Here is a 25869-nt window from a genome sequence, read left to right on the forward strand (position 1 = left end):
GTACTGGCAGCCATCAGCCTGGCTTGTGGCTGAGCAGAGCTCCCCTGTGGGAGCACACTTACCACCAGGGGGCAGCTCCTGCATTGAGCGTCTGCCCCCTGGTGGTCAGTGTGTGTCATAGTGACCAGTCATTCCCAGTCGTTCTGCTGTTAGGGTCAATTTGCATATTACCCTTTTATTATATAAGGAGTGCCTGGCCAGCCTGGGTGAGGGGCTGATGGCTGTTTGCAGGCTGGCCACAGCCTCTTCAGGGTGGGGGGTCCTGCTGGGGTGCTTGGCTAGTCTGGGTGAGTGGCTGATGGCAGTTTGCAGGCTGGCCAAGCCCCCCAGCGGGGACCCTCACCCCATGAGGGTGTGGCCAGCCTGGGTGAGTGGCTGAGGGCTGTTTGCAGGCTGGCCACAGCCCCTTCAGGGTGGGGGTCCCCCTTGGGGTGCCTGCAACTGAGGTACATACCCTTGACCAAACTGAACCTAGGACCCCTCAGTCTGCAGGCCCCTGACACTCTATCCATTGAGCCAAACCTGCTAGGGTGTCAATATTCCATTTTAGAGTTTAATGCCTTTAATTTAGACTTTTAATTACTATTTACAAGAATATACCTTTAAGACAGCTCATATAATTTTAGGTTACTAGTTGTATAGTCTTCGAATAAATGATTAGTCTTGGAATAAATATATTAGGAACAAATATACAAACATCAACTTTGGGGAAAGAATACATTTCAGTGCATAAGGATGTCCACATGGGTAGCTCCTTTTATCTTCACAGAAGCACAAGTAAATAGAACTTGTTTTATTAAATTTCCTTAATGCAGTCATGGTGGAGTTTGATAAAGATACACAAAAGGAATGTCACCAACACTTTGTACCTAACTTAAAAAGGATCAGTTGGCATCTAACGGAGATTTTTGCAGGCACTGCAAACAATATAGGTGGTTTCCATAATTCAAGTCTACCTTCTTTCTACAGCTGAGCAGCCTAGAATCAGACACTTGGGTTGGTGGACAAATTTTCATAAATCAATTTGTTATTAGAAGATGGCAAGGAAGTTTTTTATTTTCCAAAAACACCCACTCTTTTTCTCCTCCTCCCCTTCTTTTTTTTTGCAGCAGAGAATGAATTCTAAATGGAAAATACTGTTATTGGTTTCATTTGCTTTATCACTGACATTGATTAAGCATCATTTCCGGTAAATATAAAAAAATTAATGAATCATTATCTTTAGTGATTGGCAGAGTTGATCTAAAATACTGAGTTTTTCCCAAAAAGTATTAATAAACACTCCCTAAATTAATCAAAAATTATCTTCTCTTTGGGAAATAAATCAAATCATAAATATACTAATCCTTTCATTTTTCAACATTCAATGAGTATTTATTGAGTACCTTCTTGGTACCAGGCTCTGTTCCAGGTGCTGGAAAAAAAATTGATTCAAACAAAGTTACTGCTCCTATGACACTTTACAGTCTAGGCGAAGAAAATAGACAATAAGCGAAGAAATATGTAATATATTATCAGGAGCATTGTATTATATACATAATAATGCTATGAAGAAAGAAGGCAAGATAACAGGATAGAAAGTGTTGGGGGCTATTTTAGATATATTTTAAATTACATCAAAGTAATAGGAACAAGACTCAAAGTGACCTGTTGTAGAATCACAGTTGTACTGGAAAACAAATTTGCTAACCTGCTAGAATTCTCTTACATAAATAAGTTCAAATTCTTATCTCAGCCATACCTTCCTCCTTATGTTTTGTTTTTTAATAAGCAATGCATTGTAACTGAAGGCTATTTGAAAATTAGCTATATTGTGGTAGCTAATGTTTTAAAATTAGCCCCCTTGCTTTGGTATCATATTTTACATATTATTTGCCCTCTTGGGGAATATGCCTTCATAGAAAGGACCAATGTCATGTCAGAGCTGGATGCCATATATTCCATATATTCTGTAGCATTCTGGCTGGCATATAGTAGGTGTTTAGTAATTATCTGGCTAACAAGTGAGTAAATGAATGAATCTGAATTCTAGATTTTCTGATATTCTAATTGCAGTAGGGATTTGTTCAAATTTAACACTAAGTGCATTTTTTTCATTTATAAAGAATAAAGAAGAACCTACAGAAGATAAGTCTCTGCTGGTAAGAATCTGTGTTTCATAATTATTCTACAAACTGTATTGAGAGCAAACTGGTTGGAGTCAAGTGGGTCCTAATGCTGATGGCAATCAAAAAGTACAGAAAAATAACTAAATTCTCTAGAGGCAACCACTGACAAATTTCTTGGATATCAGTTCATAAATATTCTACACACACAATATAAATGTATTTGTGTGTATGTGACCATCTCCAAATTTTTCTCACTTGACACATTCACCTGCTTACATACCAGACAAGTTTTTGACATTTGCTATAGTTTAAATATCTCCATCCAGGATGATATAATTGATAGCTCTCATTAGTCAACCACGTTTTCTACTATTGACCATTGTGTAGGACCCGAAAAATTAGTGAAATTTAGTCAAAATTAGTAAAAAAAAATATGAATCTTAGAAAAATTCTTCATTTGTCATTGTATATTTTTATCAGCATGAATGATTAGATTTTGAATAAGCATGAGGCCTGGGCAATTCTATAATAAAATATCTTTGGCTAAAAATGCCTCTGAAATATCTTTGGCTAAAAATGTCAAAAAGGGATGGACTTCTAATAGTTTTTATAAATATTTGATTTTGAAATAATTATTGATTCACAAGAAGTTGCAAAAATATTAAGTACAAAGAGGTCATATGTACCTTTCATCACAGTGTCTCCAATGTTACATCTTACATAATTGTACTATATCAAAATGAGAAATTGATGATGGAACAATGTAATATATAATTACATGAGATTTTATTACATGTATAGATATGTGTAACCACCACAGCAGTCAAAATATAAAACTATTCCCTAACCACAAAGACATCCTCTGAGCCACCATTTATACTCACACTCAACCTCTTTTCTCTCACCTTCCCTAACACCTAGTACTACTAATCTAGTTTTATCTCTATAATTTTGTCAATTTGAAAGTGTTTATAAATGGAATCATACAGTATATGATCTATTTATTGAGATAAGCATTTTCCATTCAGCATAATGCCCTTGAGGTTCAGCCATGTTGTTGTGAATATCAATAGGTCATATACTTTTTTTTTTAATCCTCACCCGAGGATATTTTTCCATTAATCTTTTAGAGAGAGTGGAAGAGAGAGGGAAAACAGAGAAACATCGATGTGAGAGAAACACATGGATTGGTTGCCTCCTGCATGAGCCCCAACCAAGGCCCTGCAACCGAGGTACGTGGCCTTGACCGGAATTGAACCCAGGACCCTTTGGTCCGCAGGCCAACACTCTATCCACTGAGCCAAATGGGCCAGGGCAGTCATACCTTTTTACTGCTGGGTAATATTCCACAAAGGGATGTACCAAAGTTTATATAACTATTCACCTGCTGAGAGACATCTTGGTTGACAGTTCTTTTCTTACAGTGGAAAATATTGCTCCACTTCCTTTTGGGTCCATGATTTCTGATGAGAAACCCCACTTTCATTCAAATTATTTTTCCCCTATAGGTGAATCATTTCTCTCTCTGACTGCTTTCAAAGTTTTTTCTTTAACTTTCAGAAATTTAACTATCACCTCCAGCTGGCATGGCTCAGTGGTTGAGCGTCGACCTACAAACCAGGAGGTCAGGGTTCGATTCCCGGTCAGGGCACATGGCCGGGTTGTGGGCTCCATCCCCAGTGTGGGGCGTACAGGAGGCAGCTGATTGATGATTCTCTCGCATCATTGATGTTTCTTTCTCTCTCTCTCTCTCCCTCTCTGAAATCAATAAAATACATTTTAAAAAAGAAATTTAACTACCATGTGCTTTAGGTTTACCCTGTTTGTTTACTCAGTTTTTTGAATCTGTATGTTGATGTCTTTTATCAAATTATGGGGAGTGTTCAGCCATTTTTTAAATCACTTTTTCAGTCCCACCCATTTTTTTTTCTCCTTCTGGTACTCCAATTGCATGATCTTTTGTTATAGTCCCACATTTCCCTGAGGCTATGTTAATTTTTTCCCCCATTCTTTTTCTCTGTTGTTCAGACTGAGTGATTTCTATTATTCTATCTTTAGGTTCATTGATTCTCTCCTCCATTCTCTCCATTATGCTATTATTCAGCCTACCCATTGAGTTTTTACTTCAGTTATTGTATTTTTTAAGTTCTAAAATTTATATTTGGTTCTTCTTTATACCTGCTATATCTTTGATAAGACGTTCTGTATCTTTGCTGTCACTTTCTATTTTTTCATTTATTTCAAGTGTTTGTAATTGCACAATGAAGCATTTTTACAATGGCTGCTTTAAAATCCTTGTCAGATAATTCTAACAACTGTGTTATGGCATTTGCAGACTGTCCTTTCTCATTCAGCGATCTTCTTGATTCTTAGTATGAAAACTTCCTGATTTTTGATATAGTGATTTTTTTAAATAAATTTTTTAATTGATTTCAGAGAGGAAGAGAGAGGGAGAGAGAGAAACATCAATGATGAGAGAGAATCACTGATCGGCTGCCTCCTGCACACCCCCTATTGGATTGAGCCCGCAACCCGAGCATGTGCCCTTGACCGGAATTGAACCTGGAACCCTTCAGTGCGTAGGCCAATGCTCTAGCCACCGAGCCAAACCAGCTAGGGCAGTAAGTGATTTTTATTGAAACCTGGACATTTTGGGTATTATGAGGCTCTGTATCTCACTTAAATATTGAATTTTCATAGGCATCCTCTTATACTGCTCAAGCTGGGACATGGGTAGCACCTGCTCATTACTGTCAATTGAGGGGTAAAATTTCAAGTTCTCATCTCTGCCTCGGTTGAAACCTGGGGAGGAGCTTCTTGTTACTAATAGCAGGGATGGAAATTCAGGCTCCCTACATGGTCTCTGCTGACACCAACCGCAGGAGGATGGCCACAATTGCTGAGCAGTGGTGGGAGTTCTAACCCCCACTAACTTCCTCTAACTCTACACCAGAAAGGAGGTGAGGGAGCCTCATTACAGTCTATAGAGGATGGGAATCTGAGCTCTCTACGTGCCTTTGCTATAAGGATGGACAGTTTTTCTGTGGTATTGGGCTGGAGTACAGTGAATGGTGTTTAAAAGTGTTCTATCCTTCCTAGCTTGCCATTTTCCTGGTCCTTTAGCTGTAAAGAGCAGGCTTTTCTTGGGGCTCTTTTTGTGTCTGTGCCCATTGGCATTTCTGGGTTGCTGGCTTCTCTAGTACCCAATTTGGCATATATGTGGCAGAAAACCCAAGGAATTCACTGTCATGTCAATCTTTGAGTCCCAAGATACCTACTTGATCTGCCTTCTCTCCACCTTTCAGAGTCTTTATATATGATGTTCAGGGGTTTCAGCTATACTTAGTGATAGTAATAGGGAAAAATAGTACTATTTCATCTTTCTGGAAGCAGAAATCGCTTAAAGTTATTTTATAAAATATCCCTGGTTTATAAAAGGGAAATTCCCTCATGACCTTGCTAATTAAACAATTAGCTTAAAAGTACAACAAACCCTTAGGTGGGTCCTCTTTAAATGAAAATCAAAGATGAATATCTGGCCCTGACCGGTTTGGCTCAGTGGATAGAGCATCGGCCTGTGGACTGAAGGGTCCCGGGTTCGATTCCGGTCAAGGGCATGTACCTTGGTTACAGGCACATCCCCAGTAGGGGGTGTGCAGGAGGCAGTTGATCGATGTTTCTCTCTCATCGATGTTTCTAACTCTCTATACCTCTCCCTTCCTCTCTGTAAAAAAAAATTAAAATTAAAAAAAATCAATAAAATGTATTTTTTAAAAAAAGATGAATATCTGAGCCCCTACTTCAACCCCCTCATTTCAACGCATAACAGAGTATCTATCACATAGTAAGCTACTGTTTGATAAATGAATTAATTAAATCTGCATTTTTGCCTGAATATACATTATTCTTCCTGCTCTGTTAATTTTTAAAATATGTTTTTATTTATTTCAGAGAGGAAGGGAAAGGGAGAGAGATAGAAACATCAATGATGAAAAAGAGTCATCGATTGGCTGCCTCTTGCACGGCCCCTACTGGGGATCGAGCTGCAACCCTGACATGTGCCCTGATGGTGAATTGAATGGTGATCTCCTGGTTCATGGGTCAGTGCTCACCCACTGAGCTACACCAGTCAAGCTTCTCTGTTAATTTTTAAAATATGTCCCCCATTCATGAACCATACTGTTCCTTGCCTTTCTGCCTTTGGTCATGACCTCTTCACCCTATCCCTCTTTAGTTCTTATCCTAGACCCAGCTTATATATTTCTTTTCCAGCTGGTTTCCCTTAAGCCCAAATTTAGGGAGATCTGTTTTTCCCTATTAGCCCTTATCACTCTGTACTATGATTATCTATTTAATCTTGTCTTTCCCACTAGTTTATCAGCTTCCTGAGGGCGGGAGCTGATCTAAATGTTCACAGTTACCAAAACAGCAACAAAGAGTGCCTGTCATATTATAGAGATGCAACATACGTTTGCTGCATGAGTGCGTTACTCTTAACTTGATTTTCTCTTTGTACCCAGGGATCATGAAGCAGAAGAACCTCAGCTATCAGACTGGTTTACTCCTAAGTAAGGACAAAAAATGCTGATATATATATATATATATATATATATATATATATATATATATATATATATATTAGAGAAATATGCTAATTAACCGGGATGCTGTAATGGGTTGAACTGACAGGAGGAGGTTGCGTGTGCAGCGGCAGGGGCGGGGCGGCATGGGCCTCTGCACGCCTGCACTGGGGGAGGGTCTGATCAGCAGCGGCGCTGCTGCTTTAAGGGCCAGAGAGGGAGGCAGGGCCAGACCGGCAGTAGACACACCTGCTGCAGGGCCCAGGGAGCGAGGCAGGGCCGGACTGGTGACTCAAGGGTGGGCGGCGCTGCACGATTTCGAATCGTGTGCTGGGCTCCTAGTATAACAATAATAGTATGACTCAATTTTAACAGGAAAATTTTTCCCCCATAATCAAATTGTAGCTATTCTGAGAGGCTCCCAAGACTTAGAGTTCTTGTCTTTAAGGCTTTTATGTACAAAACGAGGGTCTATTTATAAAGAGTCAGGCATTTAAGGGTCAGAATGAGAAAGCTATCATCTGGTTTAACATTCCTGGTTTTATTAGGGGAAAGAAAAATGATCTCTCTTGTCTTTTTGTTTAAAAAATAAAATGATCTCTTCAATATTGAGATATCTGGGGAAAGCTCAGTTTTTGTTCTCGTTAAGAAGAAAAAACTAGCCCTAGCTGGTTTGGTTCAGTGGATAGAGTGTTGGCCTATGGACTGGAAGGTCCTGGGTTCGATTCTGATCAAGGGCACATGCCGGGGTGGTGGACTCGATCCCCAGTAGAGGGCATGCAGGAGGCAGCTGATCAATGCTTCTCTCACATCATTGATGTTTCTATCTCCTTCTCCCTTCCTCTTGGAAATCAAGAAAAATATATTTAAAAAATAAAATAAAGAATAAAGAAGAAAAAAACTATAAGCTTAAAGTAAATATAAAAGAATAAATATCTCAGAAGAGCCAAATAAAGTGTGAAAAATAAGAGAAATTTGCCTTAACAAATATAAAAACATATTCTAACACCATTGTGATCAAATCAACATGGAATAGATCAGAAGAATAGTAAATCCAGAATTAGAGCACAAGAATACTATGTGAAATTTTATATATAATAAAGATGGTATTTTAAAAATCAGAGAGGACAGTTATGAACTAAGTACAAAGAATTCCTAAAGACAAAGGTCTTCCCCTAGTCCTCCAGATGCTTGAGAGAGCTCTTATGAAGCTTCCCTCCCCATTATCAGAGCTCCTAGAATTTATTACCAAAATTCATTGTAACACACTCATAAAATGCATTATAGATTTAATTCATGGGGGGGAGGGTGGATTGAAATTTTCTATTTAAATAAATATTTATGGCTAAAAAAAAATCAGTGAGGAAAGGATGGATTCTTTCATAAATGATGCTGGTACTACTGGCAATCTAAGTGGGAAAAACATGAAGCCCCATCCTATGCTATATATAAATTCCTAAAAGATTAAATGTAAAAAATAAACATGTTTCTCTTATTAAAAAGTCAGTAAGAGAACATGTAAAAATCTAGGTAAGAAGGACATCTTAATTAATGTTGGAAACGTAATTTTAAAAGATATATATCACTATATAAAATTTAAAAAACTTTTATTTGGTTTAAGAAGAACCAAAATTTAATAGATGAGAAAAACATCTGGGGAAAATTTTTTATAATATAGATAATAGAATAATTATCTAACTATAAGGAACTCTTACAAACTGCTGAGAAAAAAATTAACAATTCTATGGAAAAATATGATGCAGTAGAGCCAACAAGCATATGAAAAGATGCTTAAATTGAGATAGCCAACAAGCATATGAAAAGATGCTTAAATTCACTGGAAATTAGAGAAATATAATAAAAAGTAATAATGAGTTATTATACCATCAAACTGGATTTTTTTTTTTTAAAGCTACAGTCTATTTTTTTTTTTTCTGTAATTGGCTTCCAAAATGAAAGGGCCAGTTCTGTAATCCTTTTTCAACAATCTTTAAGATTGCTTTTGAGCCCAGCCAGTGTAGTCCAGTGGTTGAGCGACGATCTATGAACCAGGAAGTCAGGGTTCAATTCCCAGTCAGGGCACATGCCCCGGTTGCAGGCTCAATCCCCAGTGTGGTGTGCAGGAAGCAGACTATCAATGATTCTCTTTCATCATTGATATTTCTATCTCTCTCCCTCTCCCTTTCTCTCTGTAACCAATACAATTTTTTTTAAAGATTGCTTTTAAGTTATTTTAGGTAATATTCATATTTCCAGACTTTTTCTCTTCACTTGGACAATTTAAATGATGCTAAAGAACATAAGATAGCCTTGGTCAGGTAGCTCAGTCGGTTAGAGCATCATCCCAATACAACAAGGTTGCGGGTTTGATCCCTGTCAGAACACATATAGGAATCAACCACTTGCTGAACACAAAAATAAGTGGAACACAAATCTCTCTCTCTCTAATCAAAATAAAAGCTACAGTCTAATAGTGTAGGGAAAGTGCTCATGGAAATGTGAGGTATTATAGCTATTATCATCTATTAAAAGTGAACATACATATATACAGCAATCCTACTCCTGAGACTATCCAGCAAAAATAACAGTGACAACACATAAGGATATAAAATTAAGGAAGTTTATAGTATGACTTTTCATAGTGCTAAAAAGAACCCCAGAAATAACATGAACACCAATTCATAAGGAAATGTCTAAACAAACTGTCCAACACCTTAAAAAGAATGAATAAGAACTAGTCCAGATCACCTGGAAGGATTTCCATAAGGTTGTGTTGAATGAGAAAAGCAAGGTGCAGGAATGTGTGCATTATTTCATTACTGTAAAATAAACAAGATTTAAAAGTCTGGATACATATATATTTACATGTATGTGTGTATATTGCATACATATTATTTATAGACTTATATAAATATAGAGGAAAAAAGAAAAGGGCACAATTTATGGTATATTTCTTTCCAATATATCACTTCTACTTCTTACTCCTTTTATACTCGTGCTCAGTTTGCTAGACCTAGACATAAGTCAATATAGCCTTAACTTACAGAAAGAGTCCCTACCCTCTCTCTCCAGGTACACTTTTTGGACATATTATATTTTTCCTTATTATTATCATAAATCATATATCATCAAATCTTAGTGATACCTGTAGCATTGAAATCATTTAAAATTCATTTTATCCCAGCCGGCATGGCTCAGTGGTTGAGCATCAACTTATGAACCAGGAGGTCACAGTTTGATTCCTGGTCAGGGCACATGCCCGGGTTGCAGGCTCGATCCTATTGGGGGAGTGCAGGAGTCAGCCAATCAGTGATTCTCTCTCATCATTGATGTGTCTGTCTCTCTATCTCCCTTCCTCTCTGAAATCAATAAAGATATATTTTTTAGAAATTAATTTTAATTCTCCCTTTACTAAGAATGTGAATATATTAGGTCACATATATTATTTTCCTGTGTCATCATTGTGCTTCCTTCTATATCACACCTCTGATAGTCTACAGGATTATTACTACTGTAGCATTTATTTGTGTACTTTCTTTCAAGCAATTTACATTGTAAGCATATACTTCATAATCAGGTCACTTTGTGTCCTGCTGGACACCCTCTGCTCAGGCCTCATGAGCTGTTTCTTAAGCTTCTCAGATACTTTAAGTATGAAAGAAACAACTCAAGTAAGATGAAGTAACTTTAATAACAGGGTTGTTGGCAGAGATCTGGGTAAGGTTAAGAGATCTGACAATGGATATGGAGATGCCAAGGGGCTTGCACAGCAGGAAGTTGTGACCAACCACCTTAGGTCTATAAAGGGACAAGTGAAGGAATGGTGCCCCTGGAGACCAGGGATTTCTGGAACTATGAAATAGTCGCCAACCGAAGTTGCCATTGCATATGGACACAGTCACTGTCAAGATCACAATAAAACTGGGAGAGAGAGTAGGAAAATGTATAACCTCTCTTTCTGCCCTCTGATCTTATGCTGGTGCCTGCCATTAGCAGAACCCACTGAAAACCATACAGCAGGGGAGCTAGGGTGATCAGTCTGCTCCCAAAGGTTACAGCCAGGTAGAGAACTGCTGAGGGTGGATAGAGAAAAGATAAATGGAGAAAAACTAGCCCAACCCATAATTTTTGCCACTCAGCATCATTTCTCCACCTTCACTTAGATGAAAAAGCTCATGTTCCCCAATCAGGAGAAACGCAAAGTCCTTTCAGCTACGGGGAATCATCAAGGTGATGACAATTCAGCCATATTCCCATCTAGAACTTAAATGGTAACATTAGCCATCTCCAGTATTCTTCATATAAGGTGGCAGAGAAAGGGGAGAAAATAATTAACACAATAAATCATGGCTACAATATTACCTCTGTAGCTATTCAGGAGATTGGTAATACAAGGAAGTAGTTGATAATCACTGCTTCCGGGTTTCCTTATCCTCTGATAACCCCTTCGAGTTCGTACCTTACAGGATGATCCAAACTTCCATTCCTGAAGAGTCTGATTCCCTTAACGTCCCATCTTATTGAATGCCACAACTTCCCATTGACTATTATTACTAGAAATGGGAGTACTAAGGGGTACCCTAGAGAATCCCTTGGGTTCTATATGTAGCCCTCCTTGCCAACATTATGCAACTGCACCTTAATATCTCCTTGGTGATGAAGATCAGCCACACCAGCCAGTGCAATAATGCCATGTTCTGCCTGTTAGCTCCAAGTGACCTGCTATCAGGTTCAAAAAACCATGACTTATTCCCTAGATTCTAGGGCCTAGAAGAAGGACTCCTCCATTGGGAAGTAGGAACTCTAAACCCACTGAACCTAAAGTCACAACAATGGAAAGTAAACATTCTATACGTGAGTTATCAGATATGATCATAAGCAGGAACATCCCCACCACCACCTTGCTTTATAGACTGTAAATACCTTTGGAAGAAATGGTATCTCATATTGTTAATTGATTCAAAGCATTAATGGTGTATTATAGAACAGTACCTCAATGTTTCAGGAAATTATCTCTGAACTAACACTGAAACTGAGACTTTTCCTGGCCATTCCAGTTTCTACCAGGTCAGCTACCGCTGGACAGTGATGCACATAGTCAGACCAGATAGCTTCATGGAAGTGAGCCACCTGCCACACTACTTTCACCATAAAATACGTACCTTGGGTGGAGGCAATATTATGTGTGATACAATAGCAATGAATAAGGTATTCTGCAAGTCAACAAAGCTGTCAGATTTGTAGGCAGGGAAAGCAAATCCCTACCCAGAACATGAAACATTCCCTGGAGGAAAAGATGCTGCCCCTTTCATGGTGGAGTCTAATAAAATCAAGCAGCCATCACTTGGATGGCTGGTCCCCCTCAGAAACGGTGTCATATTGTAGGGTCAGAGTTGGCCCCTGCTGCTGGCAGCACTGGCCAATAGCTCAGTCTTAGTAAGGGGATGTCTGTGTCATTGAGCCCATGCGTAATCTCCTTGGACTCCAAGTAGCTGGAGCCACTTTGGTACACAGACACTAAGCCAGCTACAGAGAGGCTAAGCAAGGCATCGAAAGGATAGGTCATCTTGTCCACCTGATTTCTGAGAGCCTCTTTTGCAGAGCATGTCTTCTGGCTATCATTTAAATCTAATGACTCTAAGTCTCTTCTATTTCTTCCTCTTCTATTTATCAAATAAGTTCTAAACACAGGGTTTTTGTTTGTTTGTTTGTTTGTTTTTATTGCTTAAAGTATGAAAAAGAGTATTACATATGTTTCCTTCCCCGCCCAGCCCCTTGACATTCCCCTGGCCTCCCCTACCCCCCAATGTCTTGTGTCCATTATGCTTATATGCATGCATACAAGTCCTTCGGTTGATCTCTTACCCCCCCTCCCGCCACCCAACCCTCCCCAGCCTTCCCGCTGTAGTTTGACAGTCTGTTTGATGCTGCTCTGCCTCTGTATCTATTTTTGTTCATCAGTTTATAATGGTCTTTATTTTTTAAAAAATATATATTTTATTGATTTTTTACAGGGAGGAAGGGAGAGGGATAGAGAGTTAGAAACATCGATGAGAGAGAAACACCGATCAGCTGCCTCCTGCACACTCCCCACTGGGGATGTGCCCGCAACCAAGGTACATGCCCTTGACTGGAATCGAACCTGGGACCCTTGAGTCCGCAGGCTGACGCTCTATCCACTGAGCCAAACCGGTTAGGGCATAATGGTCTTTATTATCCATAAATGAGTGAGATCATGTGGTATTTTTCTTTCATTGACTGGCTTATTTCACTTAGCATAATGCTCTCCAGTTCCATCCATGCCGTTGCAAATGGTAAGAATTCCTCCTTTTTTACAGCAGCATAGTATTCCATTGTGTAGATGTACCACAGTTTTCTAATCCATTCACCTGCTGATGGGCACTTAGGCTATTTCCAGATCTTCGCTATGGTAAATTGTGCTGCTATTAATACAGGGATGCATATATCCTTTCTGATTGGTTTCTGGTTTCTTGGGATAAATTCCTGGAAGTGGGATCACTGGGTCAAATGGGAGTTCCATTTTTTACTTTTTTGAGGAAACTCTATACTGTCTTCCATAGTGGCTGCACCAGTCTGCATTCCCACCAGCAGTGCACGAGTGTTCCCTTTTCTCCGCATCCTCCCTCTCCAGCACTTGTCGTTTGTTGATTTGTTGATGATAGCCATTCTGACAGGTATAAGATGATACCTCATTGTTGTTTGATTTGCATCGCTCAGATGATTAGTGACTTTGAGCATGTTTAAATATGTCTCTTGGCTGAATGTCCTCTTTTGAAAAGTATCTATTTAGGGCCTTTGCCCATTTTTTGATTGGACTGTTTATCTTCCTTTGTTAAATTGTATGAGTTCCCTATAAATGTCGGAGATTCTACCTGAACCAATATGCTCAATTAATATCTGACAAAGGAGGTAAGAACATACAATGGAGTCAAGACAGTTTCTTCAATAAATGGTGTTAGGAAAATTGGACAGGTAGATGCAAAAAAAATGAAACTAGACCACCAACTTACACCATATACAAAAATAAACTCAAAATGGATAAAGGACTTAAATGTAAGATGGGAAACCATAAAAATACTAGAGGAATCCAAAGGCAACAAAATCTCAGACATATGCTGAAGCAATTTCTTCACTGATACTGCTCCTAGAGCATTGGAAACTAAAGAGAAAATAAACAAATGTGACTACATCAAAATAAAAAGCTTCTGCACAGCAAAAGAAACCATCAACAAAACAACAAGAAAGCCCACTGCATAGGAGAACATATTTGCCAATGTTATCACCGATAAGGGTAAACACAGGTTTATAAATGCCTTTGCTTTCAGAGACTTTTTCTTCCACTCTGGAAGCAAATCATTAATCTGATCTAATGAGGGAAGAGAGATAATCTTCAAACCCTTTCATCTTCTCAAATAGATATTGATTAGTATCTGCAATGTACATAACTTCTAAGCACCATCACTGTGGCAAGGATACACCTGGCCAGTTTTAAGGTAGAGTTTAAGACTTGTGAGTCAAACAGAAATATATAATTATAAATTCTAAGTATAAGAAGAGCTTAAAAATAAATGTATACAAATAAATATATAAGTTAAAGAAATCCCTATAACAATAATAGGAGGTACCTTTGAAGATTTTGTTATTACAGTAGTCTCTCCTTACCTGCAGTTTAGCTTTCCCCAGTTTTAGTTATGAATGGTCAACTGTGGTCTAAAAACATGAAATGGAAAATTCCAGAAATAATCAATTCATAAGTTTTAAATTGTATGCCATTCTGACCAGCACAATCTTGAGCTGATCTGCTCCATCCTGCCCAGGATGCTACATCCCTTTATCCAACGTATGAACTCTGTTCGTGCTACCCACCCATCAGTTTAAAAAAAAACCCACCATAGTAATATATAGGGTTCAGTATTATCTGCAGTTTCTGGTATCCACTGGGGGTCTTAGAATGTGTGCCCTGCAGATAAGAGGGGACTACTGTATATTATTATTAAAATACTATTAAGTGTTATCAAATCCTACTCTTGTCTGGGTCTGGATTTGTAATAAAACCTGCAATTATCAATAGCAAACTGGCTTCTCACTTGGTATGCATTTCCTTCCAAAATGAAGTTCAAATTTGCTTCAGTAGTTTAATACCCTGATTCCAGCAAAACTATTACTATTAATGCTGCTACTTCTGCTGTCACATTGTTATTATTAGAAGCAAATCTAATGTCATCCTCCCTTTTCTGGACTTTTTATTTTCTTACAATTTTATTGATGGGCCTAAAGCATTAGGGAAAAGGTGAAAAGAGAGTGCTCTATAGCTTCAGGGAAAAGAGGAAGGAGGAAAAGAAAAAGGAGAAGGGGACGGGAAAAACATAAGGAGACAGTGGTGCTGTCTGCTTTAGCTGGTAATTAGAGAAATATTCAAACCCTGGGCTACTTAAGTTTAAACAGCAGTCAGAGCTCAAAGAAAAAATCCCTGTGCTCAAAAGGCAATATGGTATAATGAGTAAGCACAGATCCTGTATCCAAACTAGCTGATCTTGAATTCTGATTCTGCCATTTATTAACCAATCTGTGCCCAAGTTTCCCCATATGAAAAACGGATAATAATATCACTTATAAGACATTGCAAGGGTTAAATGAGTAATGCAAAGTACTAAATAATGGTGCCTGGCACATAGTAAGTACCTTATAATAATTAGCATATTCCCTTGGACAATAACTTCTGCTATCATAATTAAGTGGAATCTGATCATTTGTTTCTTGTTTGTTCAACAGAAAACGTCCTGATGTAATAACAACAACTGACTGGCTCGCTCCAGTCATATGGGAAGAAACTTACAATAGACAGGTCCTGGAAAAATATTATAAAAGACTGAACATTACCATAGGCCTGGTTGTATGGTCTACTAGAAAGTAGGTGCTACTAATATTCATCCTTTTTTATTTTGGAAAAGTGTAGATAAGCACTCAAAGAGCTACTCATAATTAACCCCAATCATTATTCCTGGCTGGCCTGTATGTCTATTTATTTATTGTACCTATTTTCTCCAACTGTGGCTGAGTCGTTGACACTACTTGGAAATCTTTTCATTAATATTCATTTAGCTCTCTTTTTCTTTCTTCACAACAAACTTTGTAGTTCTTCTCAGGCCCCCAAATCACTACATTCTCTTTCACTAACCAACAGACTTAAGATACAGACCCAACTTCTCTATCCTTACCTACTGGCAGTTCTTTAGCAATAATGACATAAATAATGACAGCATGTTTAAATGATGTGTTCACCTGATGATTTTTAGCAAAATAAGTTTTTCCTGTGTTCGTTTTTTTCATGTTTTACAGGTTTACAGGACAGTACCTGAAACAGTTCATCCAATCTGCTAATAAGCACTTTATGATTGGCTACAATGTTATCTTTTACATCTTGATGGACGAGTTCTCCGTACCTCCCATAGAGTTAGGTCCCCTTCGAACATTTAAAGTATTGCCTATATTAAAAGAAAAGTTCTGGGAAGACTTTAATGTCCTACACATGAAGAACTTAAATGCATACATCATAGAACACATCCAGTATGAAGTTGACTTTCTCTTCAGTATGAGTATAAACCAGATCTTCAAGAGTAACTTTGGAGTGGAAACCCTGGGCAAATCTGTAGCTCTACTTCATGCATGGTGGTATTTTGAGAATGTTAAAAAATTCCCTTATGAGAGAAGACCTAAATCAGCGGCTTTCATCCCTTTAGGAAAGGGAGATTTCTATTATCATAGTGCAATTTTTGGTGGCACACCTCATGAGGTTTTAACCTTCACTGCAGAATATCAAAAAGGAGTAATTCATGACATTGAAAATGAACTTAGCAGCACATACGAACGCCACCTAAACAAGTATTTTTTTGTCAATAAGCCTACTAAGTTGTTATCACCAGAATACAATTGGGATCCAACTTTTAGAACTCCTCCACAAATTAAACATGTTAAGATAGCATGGCAGTCAACCGGGATTTGATTGTTATATCATTAGCTTTATGGGTTAATAAGTGAATCATAATAATTACTTAAAAATAAAACATAAAAATTTTCAGTGTTTTAACAAAATGTGTGATCTTTCAAAATAATTTGTTTTCTCCTTATAATTTTAAATCTACCTATGCTGAACAAATGGTTAATTAAATGTTAGTGCACAGTAATGTTATTATCTACATATTATAAATAATGTGGAAATATTTTTGGAGGTATAAAATGAATATTTTATGAAGACATACACCCAGACTCTATTTCTGAAAATACAGATAGATACCCACAAAATGTCAAAGGGATATATGCAAGAAAAAAGATAAATATTCATCCACTCACTCATTAAATATTTACTGTTTTTCAGTGTTGTGATATATATTGCTTATGACTAATCTCAAATAGCATTTGATCTCTATATATCTAATTGAATGTAGATGAACTAGAGTATTCTACCAAATATGCATCTTACTTTACTGATAGAGATATTGAGTTGTGTTTTTTTTATGCTACAGGAATTTTATTTTTTTAAAAAATAGATATCTACTGAAATCCATGATATTCTTCTAGGTACAGTCAGGGAGGGATAGAATTTTTTTAAAAAAAAAATACATAATTTTCCCTCAGGGAGCCTACAGTCTAGCAAGGGAAATAAAACTATAAATACCACTTCTGCAAGTGTAGAAGTGCTAAAATTCATAAGGAAGATATGATTAAAATGTCATGGTAGTTTAGGAAAGGGAGTAATCACCTCTATAAGAACCTTTATATAGTCATATTGACTGTGTTTCCATAAATTAGTGATGAATTATGGCATAGTCATAAAAACTGGAGAGTCTAAAGTCACAATAAGTTATTATTTTAATCCTCTTTTATGGGAGGAAAACTGAGGCTTAGTAAGTATTCTATAAAAGATAAGTATTACTTGCTATTAAACACTAAAATTATAAAGGATATTGATAATGACTGTGGCAGGCAGACCTTACAATGACCCCTAGTGATCCACCTACCCTGGCATTCATGTCCTTGTGTAATCTACCCTCCCCCTTCCCCAACCCACCTTGGGTGTAAGCTGAATGTAGAGAGTTATCTCCAATTGAATTCTGCCAACAACCATGTAAATGATGTTGGAAGCAGCTCTTTCCTCACCTGAGCCTTCAGATGAGACTATGACAAAGGTGATGGGATGTTACTGTCATGATTAGGTTATATGAGATTATGACTTCTGTCATACTAGCAGATTCTCTTTCTCACTGCCTTTGATGAAGCAAGTTGAAATGTTGGAGAGATCCTCATAGCAAGGAATTGAAGGCAGTGATTAGCCAACAGCCAGAAAGGACCTGAATCTCCTCAGTTCAACAACCTTCCAGGAACTGAATACTGCCAACAACCATCCAAGTGACTTTGGAAGCAGATCTTTCCCCAGCTGAGCCTTTAGATAAAACCTCATCTTCAGTCAACACTTTGATAGCAGCTCCCCAGAAGTAGAAGATCCAGATAAGCCACACCCATATTCTTGACCCATAGAAACTGTCAGATAATAAACGTGTGTTGTTTTAAGCTACTAAGATTTAAGTTAATTTGTTAAGTTAATAATTATTACACATTTCATACCTGAAAGTGAGGTGATGCCATAAAAAGTACCTAAAATTGTGGGAGTGGTTTTGGAAGTAAGCAGTCAGTGGATGGAAGCTGGAAAGATTTTTTTGCAGCATGACTTAATTTTTAGGTTCACCTGTTGATAGGTATTTATTTGTTGTCACTTTGTTGTTCATAAATTTTATCTTTACCTTTTTCTTTTTCTTCCTCTTCTTAAAGGATACCTTTCAGCATTTCATATAATACTGGTTTGGTGGTGGTGAACTCCTTTAGTTTTTTCTTATCTGTGAAGCTCTTTCTCTGACCTTCAATTCTGAATGATAGCTTTGCTAGATAAAGTAATCTTGGTTGTAGGTTCTTGCTATTCATCATTTTGAATATTTCTTGCCACTCCCTTCTGGCCTGCAAAGTTTCTGTTGAGAAATCAGCTGACAGTCATATGGGTACGCCCTTGTAGGTAACTGACTGTTTTTCTCTTGCTGCTTTTAAGATCCTCTCTTTGTCTTTTGCTCTTGGCATTTTAATTATGATGTGTCTTGGTGTGGTCCTCTTTGGATTCCTTTTGTTTGGGGTTCTCTGCGCTTCCTGGACTTGTAAGTCTATTTCTTTCACAAGGTAGGGAAAGTTTTCTGTCATTATTTCTTCAAATAGGTTTTCAATATCTTGCTCTCTCTCTTCTTCTGGCACGCCTATAATTTGGATGTTGGTACGCTTGAAGCTGTCCCAGAGGCTCCTTACACTATCTTCGTATTTTTGGATTCTTTTTCATTTTGCTTTTCCGGTTGGGTGTTTTTTGCTTCTTCGTATTTCAAATCTTTGACTTGATTCTTGGGATCCTCTAGTCTGCTGTTGGAACTCTGCATAATATCCTTTATTTCAGTCAGTGTATGCTTAATTTCTAGTTGGTCCTTTTTCATAACCTCGAGGGTCTCACTAGATTTCTTGAGGATCTCACTACATTTATCAGCGGTCTCACCAGACTTTTTGAGGGTCTTACTAAATTTATCGGCAGTTTCTAGAAAGTTCTTGAAAAACCTTAAAAGTGTGGTTTTGAACTCTATATCCAGTCATTTGCTTTCCTCCATTTCTGTCATTTGTGACCTGTTTCTTTGTCTCTGCATTTTTTATGCTTCCCTGTGTTGGTAGAGTGGCTTTGTATGTTAGGTGTCCTATAGGGCCCAGTGGCTCGGCCTCCCCAATTGCCTGAGGTGGACACTCTTGGTGCACCCCTTTGTGAGCTTTGTGCACAGTCTTGTTGTAGATAAGCCTTGATTGTTGTAGGTATCACTGGGAGGAACAGACCTCCAGGCCAATGGGCTGTGAGAATCAGCTGTGTCTGTAGTGGGAGAACTTCTGAGCTGGAGACACCCCTCCAGGGCAAGACTTGCTTCAGTGGGGCTTTGGTGGTCACTCAGTCTGCCCCCTGAGTGTCCCTTATGGATCTGAGGAGTTGTAATCTGGATGGTCCCACTCTGACCACTGGGTACACTGGCTCTTGGATTTCTAAGGAGGTGCGAATTTAGCCTCTGCCTGAGGCTACCCAGCAGGAGCCCAGCTGTGAAGCAATGCAAGCTGCTGTGGGGCCTTGGACCTTCTTTTGGATGTTCTGGGTTTCTCTGATCCAGCTGCAGTTTGTCAGGTAATTTTCAGATTGCAAAGGGCCAGGCCTTTCATATGCAAAAGCCTCAGTGCAGAGCTTGGGTGGGGCGGGGTCTCAGGGGATCAACAGGGCGGAGCAAACAGCTATGGCTGCTCCTCAGTCCTGCCCTAACAGGACCCGCTTCTCAGTGTCCCAGTAATTGCTGCAAGCAACTCTGAGAGAAAGCCGTCCTCAAGTTCTGACCGATGCCAAACAGTTCAGTTTCTCCCCGTATGAGTCTAGGTCCCCAGAGACTCACCAGGAACTGGAATTCAGAGCAGTCGGGAGCTTGAGCCTCCCTCCCAATTGAAAAAGACAACCGCGTCCTCAGTTGCCAGCCCTTTCCACATGCACCTCCATACCTCTGCACTTTACTTCCACACCGCACCTCCTCTGAGTCTCAGTGTGCTTTTCTCTTTCCTTCTAGTTGTAGATTTTCCACTCAGCCAGCCTTCCTGTGGTTCTGGATGATGTCCGTTTTGTCTTTTAGTTGTATTTTTGAAGTGGTTGTGCGAGGCAGCAATCTCCAGTGTTTACCTATGCCGCCATCTTGGTTTCCTTGTGTTAGTGCACTCTTATGAGCAGGAGCGCTTCTTCACATCTATGACACGACTGTACTATAGAGATGCCTCTGCCTGTGTTATTATGTTTGATGTTACCAATGCCACTACCTTCAGCAACAGCCAGCGATGGAAATAGGACCTGGACAGCAAGCTCACACTACCCAATGGAGAGCCTGTGCTTTGCCTGCTCTTGGCCAATAAGTGTGATCTGTCCCCTTGGGCAGTGAGCTGAGACCAGGTTGACCATTTCAGTAAGGAGAACGGTTTCATGGGTTGGACAGAAACATCTGTCAAGGAGAACAAAAATGTTAATGAGGCCATGAGAGTCCTTGTTGAAAAGATGATGAGCAATTCCAAAGAAGATATGTCTTTGTCCACCCAAGGGGACTACATCAACCTACAAGCCAAGCCTTCCTATACTTGGGGCTGCTGCTAGTCATGTTACGCCTGTTTTCCCTCCGGGCTCTAATTCCTTCCCTTTGGTTGCCCACCCAGCAGTTTTATTAAGTACATTTGAACTGTCTCCTGCTGACTGTTCAGTAAGGAGAGCCATCAGCACTAAGAAAAGACACCTGGGACCCATCTGCATTTCTGCATCTCCTGAAATTTGGTTCCCACTTGCTGCTGACTCATGTGGTCCAGTTAGTGCCTTCCTATTCTTCCCCTTTATATTGAATTTATTGGGGTGACACTGGTTATCAACATTATATAGGTATTATGTGCACAATTCTACAATACATCACCTGTACAGTTAGAGCCCTTCGTATAAGAAAAATCACTCAATTTATGATCTGGGATTTTGTAGGTAGGATTAGAAATCAGTGTCTGGACATATGAAAACATGCTCAAAGTCACTAATCATCTGAGAGATGAAAATCAAAGCCATCTCACACCTGTCAGAATGGCTATCAACAAATCAACAAACAAGAGCTGGAGAGGATGTGGAGAAAAAGAAACCCTCCTTCCTGCTGGTGGGAATGCAGACTGGTGCAGCCACTGTGGAGGACAGTATGGTGTTTCATCAAAAAATTAAAAATGGAACTGCCATTTGACCCAGTAATACCACTTCTAGGAATATATCCCAAGAAAACAGAAACACCAATCAGAAAGGATATACTCACCCCTATGTTCATAGCAGCACAATTTATAATAACTAAGATTTGGAAACAGCCTAAATGCCCATCAGCAGATGAATGGATTAGAAAACTGTGGTACATCTACACAATAGAATACTATGCTGCTGTAAAAAAGGAGGAATTCTTACCATTTGCAACAGCATGGATGGAACTGGAGAGCATTATGCTAAGTGAAATAAGCCAGTCAGTAAAAGATAAATACCACATGATCTCACTCATTTATGGAATATAAAGAGCATTAGAAACTGTTGAACAAAAATAGCGGCAAAGAAGCATTGAACAGACTGTCAAATTACAGGGGGAAGGTAGGGGAGGGTTGTGGGGGGGATAAGAGATCAACCGAAGGACTTGTATGCATGCATATAAGCATAACCAGTAGACGTAAGACACTGGGGGAGGGGGGGGGGTTTGAGGGCAAGTACTGGGGGGTAGGGGAGGCCAGGGGGAGGTCAATGGGGGGGAAATACCTTAAACAATTAATTTAAGGTATTGTAATACCTTAAACAATAAATTTAAAATAAATAAATAAATAAAAAGCAATTCAAGGGAAAAACTAAAGAAAAAAAAAACTAGAAGAAAAAAAAGAAATAAACTGACAGTTTAATGGGAGCTCCCTTGTAGGTAACTTTCTGTTTCTCTCTCGCTGCCTTTAAGATTCTTTTTTTTTTTAATTGTTTTATTGCTTAAAGTTTTACAAAGAGTATTACATATGTCTCCTAGCCTTTAAGATTCTTTCTTTGTCTTTAATGTTTGCCATTTTTAAAAAAATATATATTTTATTGATTTTTTACAGAGAGGAAGGGAAAGGGATAGAGAGTTAGAAACATCGATGAGAGAGAAACATCGATCAGCTGCCTCCTGCACACTCCCTACTGGGGATGTGCCTGCAACCAAGGTACATGCCCTTGACCGGAATCGAACCTGGGACCCTTGAGTCCACAGGCCGACCGCTGAGCCAAACTGGTTAGGGCAATGTTTGCTATTTTAATTATTATGTGCCTAGGTGTGGATCATTTGGGGTTCATCTTGGCTGAGATTCTCTGTGTTTCTGGAACTTGAGTGACTTTATCCTTCACCAGGTTAAAGAAAACTTCTGCCATTATTTTTTCAAATAGGTTCTCTATTCCTTATTTGGATTCTTCTCCTTCTGGTACCTGTATGATGCAAATGTTGTTATATTTCATGGTGTCCCAAAGCTCCCTTAAACTCTCCTCCTGCTTTTCAATTTTTTTTTTCCATCTGCTGCTCTGAGTGGGTGTTTTTTTCTGCCTTGTCTTCTAATTCACTGATTTGGTCCTCAGCTTCTTCTAGTGTACTGTTGAATTCTTCCAGAGTGTTCTTTATATCACCTATGTTGTTTCAGCCTCTTTTCATGTTGGTTTAGTTATCATAAAGTCCCTTAATATTCTCATTAAGTTCCTTATAATTCTAATTAAATTGCTTGTAGTTCTCACTGAATTGTTTGAGCACCCTATTACAATTACTCTGAATATTTTTTTTAAAATATATTTTATTGATTTTTTACAGAGAGGAAGGGAGAAGGATAGAGAGCTAGAAACTTTGATGAGAGAGAAACATCGACCAGCTGCCTCCTGCACACCTCCCACTGGGGATGTGCCCGCAACCAAGGTACATGCCCTTGACCGGAATCGAACCTGGGACCTTTCAGTCCGCAGACCGACGCTCTATCCACAGAGCCAAACCGGTTTGGCTACTCTGAATATTTTATATGACAAATTGCTTGCCTCCATTTCATTTAGTTCCTTTTCTGGAGATTCCTCCTTTTTTCATTGGGGGTTGTTTCTTTGTCTCCCCATTTTTCCTGTCCCTTTGTATTTGTTTCTATGTATTAGATCAAGCTGCTATTCCTCCCAGAATTTATTTTGGTGGTTTATGTAGTAGGTGTTTTGTGAGACCCAGTGGTGCAGTTTCTTAGATCTCCTGAGCTGGGTGTGCTAGAAAAGTATTTTGCTTGAATTATTTTGGTTCTCCTTTGTAGTTGTGTTTTGAATGTTATTGTTCTAGTCACGGATGGAATCTCCTCTCAGGCTGGCTGACTATGTTACCCCAACCACATTGTGCAAGCTGTTATGAAGATGCAGTTTCCAGATGTTTTCTGTTCTTCCTTCATATAAGTCTCCTCTTCAGCTGGACCTCAGTTGGTAATTCCAGGTGAATGTGGTGCATGATAGGCCTGCCTATTTGGCTGCCATTTTCCTGTTTGTTTTTTTTCTCTACAAGCTTTCTTCTTGATTTTTATAGCAAAATGTAAAGAGAGAAGTATATTGAGGAAAGATGTATAAAGTAAAACAATCTGCTATTTTGTGACTTCTGGTCCTAGACAAGATGACATAGACTCATTCTTCTCTGTCATTCACCTCTAAATACAACTAAGAATCCAGGACATAACTAAGAATCCAGGACATAATTACAGACAACCATAAAAAGATTCTGAAAAAAAGGAAAGAGTTAGGCAGACTGACTAGGGACCTTAGTACTTGAGGGAAAACATGGAGGTGAATTCCTGGGTTTTCTTTTTCTCCCATATATTCCAGACTGGACACCAGAGAGTCCTACAACTCAGAACCACCAAAAGGCATAGACCAAAACAAAATTCTCTAGCAAAAGCCAGACATTTCTGGCTGCAGGCTCAAAAAAAAAAAAAAAGTAGCCCAGCAGAGATCTAGTGAGGAACCCCATTCCCACTTGATACCTGGCTGGCCTGCTCTTCCTGCACTAGCGGCACCACCAAAGAGTTGGCAGAGAATTCCATCTAGAAACATCAGCAGGCCCAATGTCTCTTGACCCTTCACTCAGTAGTAGAGGAAGACCTATGTCCAGCATCTCCTGGGCTCCATCCAGTGTCAAAGGATGACCCCCACCACTACCACCAGCAGCAAAGAGAGGCCCAGGTTGACGCTTTCCTCACTCAGCAGCACTGGCACAGATGCAGTAAGAAGCCCATTGATACCATGTGACCTAGAGAGAAGGCCATGGGAGACACTTTCTGTCCATTCACCACCTAGTGGCACTGGCATGGGGAGCCCAGGAGAGCACCTTTCATCCCCTCAGGCAATTCCAGCAGTGGTCAGGCAGGCACTGGGTGGCCCAAAGAACAGGAGGTCCAGAGAGGCTCAGGGAAGCACTCACTGCCCCATGGCCCAGAATCTCCCACACTCCACCTAGCAGGACCTGCCTGGGAAAGTGTACTTCACCTCTGAAGGCAGCATTAGCAGGGCCAAGCTGGAGCCCTGGTGGCACCAGTTGAACAAAGTGAACCAGAATAATGTTGTATAGGCTCTGAAACCTATATTGTCATTGGAACCACAGCCCAAAAAAGTAAGCCAAGAACTATGTACTAAACATAAATAGGTGACTTCTCCTGCTGAAATAAAAGATTTAAATAGGATATAGGATCTTAAAACTTAATATTCAAAATGTTAGAATTTTTAAAAAATCACTCATCATATAAAAAACCAGAAAAATCACAATCCAAACAAGAAAAGGCAATCAACTGATGCTAATATAGAGATAAATCAGATGTTAAAATGAACAGCCATAGTCACAAAATGAATAGTCACAAAAAAATGTTACTATAGACAATTCCAAATTATCTCAAAACAAATGAAAAATAGGAAACTTCAGCAAAAATATTTATTGAGTGAATGAATAATGTTTAGCAAAAAAACATCTGTGGAAGGACACATCTCACAGGCTATCATTTATACAGGGTGGGGCAAAAATAGGTTTACAGTTGTTTGTGTGGAAAATAATACAATAATCCTATATAATAATAGACAAACATGGTAATTAACCATAGCTCTGACACGCTTCCCATTGGCTAATCAGGGCGATATGCAAATTAACTGCGAACCAAGATGGCGGCCGGCAGCCAGGCAGCTGAAGCGAACAGATTTTGCTTGCTCCAGTGAAGGAGGAAGCCAAGGTTCCCCACCTGCCGCTGCTGGGCTCTGAGCTGCAGTCTAAGAAACAATGTTGCAAGTATAGAAGTTAAACAAAACCCAGAAACCTGCTTTCGGACAGCCAGGCTTCAGCCAGCAGGATCACAACAGTGTTATAATTATAGAATCCAAACAAACCCAGATCCCTGCTTCCAGCAGCCGAGGTCTCAGAGCTGCAGCCGGGCCTCAGAGCTAAGCCGGATCTCAGTTCCAGTGACAACCATAAAAGGTAAATGAATCCCAGAATAAGAAA

At 39.2% G+C, this 25869-nt stretch overlaps 1 protein-coding gene, 1 long non-coding RNA gene and 1 pseudogene across 4 annotated transcripts in view; 2 read left to right on the forward strand and 1 right to left on the reverse strand.

The window, feature by feature from the left end:
• Positions 1-25869, reverse strand: part of LOC308527942 — an 81426-nt gene that overhangs the window by 41442 nt on the left and 14115 nt on the right. The gene's annotated exons all lie outside the window — the stretch shown is intronic.
• On the forward strand, positions 1116-16712 carry LOC308527548 (glycosyltransferase 6 domain-containing protein 1-like; the record flags this gene model as incomplete). Its single annotated transcript, XM_081102888.1, has 5 exons — positions 1116-1189; positions 2106-2141; positions 6629-6676; positions 15482-15619; positions 16049-16712. 5 exons carry the CDS (start codon positions 1116-1118, stop codon positions 16710-16712), a joined length of 960 nt encoding a protein of 319 aa, XP_080959014.1.
• Positions 20559-20954, forward strand: LOC308527549 (ras-related protein Rab-7L1-like; annotated as a pseudogene). The gene has a single exon. The product of its transcript is annotated as a ras-related protein Rab-7L1-like (transcript).

The sequence above is a fragment of the Myotis nattereri genome (genome assembly GCF_964212035.1).
Source record: "Myotis nattereri genome assembly, chromosome: 12".
NCBI classification, from domain to species: Eukaryota; Metazoa; Chordata; class Mammalia; order Chiroptera; family Vespertilionidae; genus Myotis; species Myotis nattereri.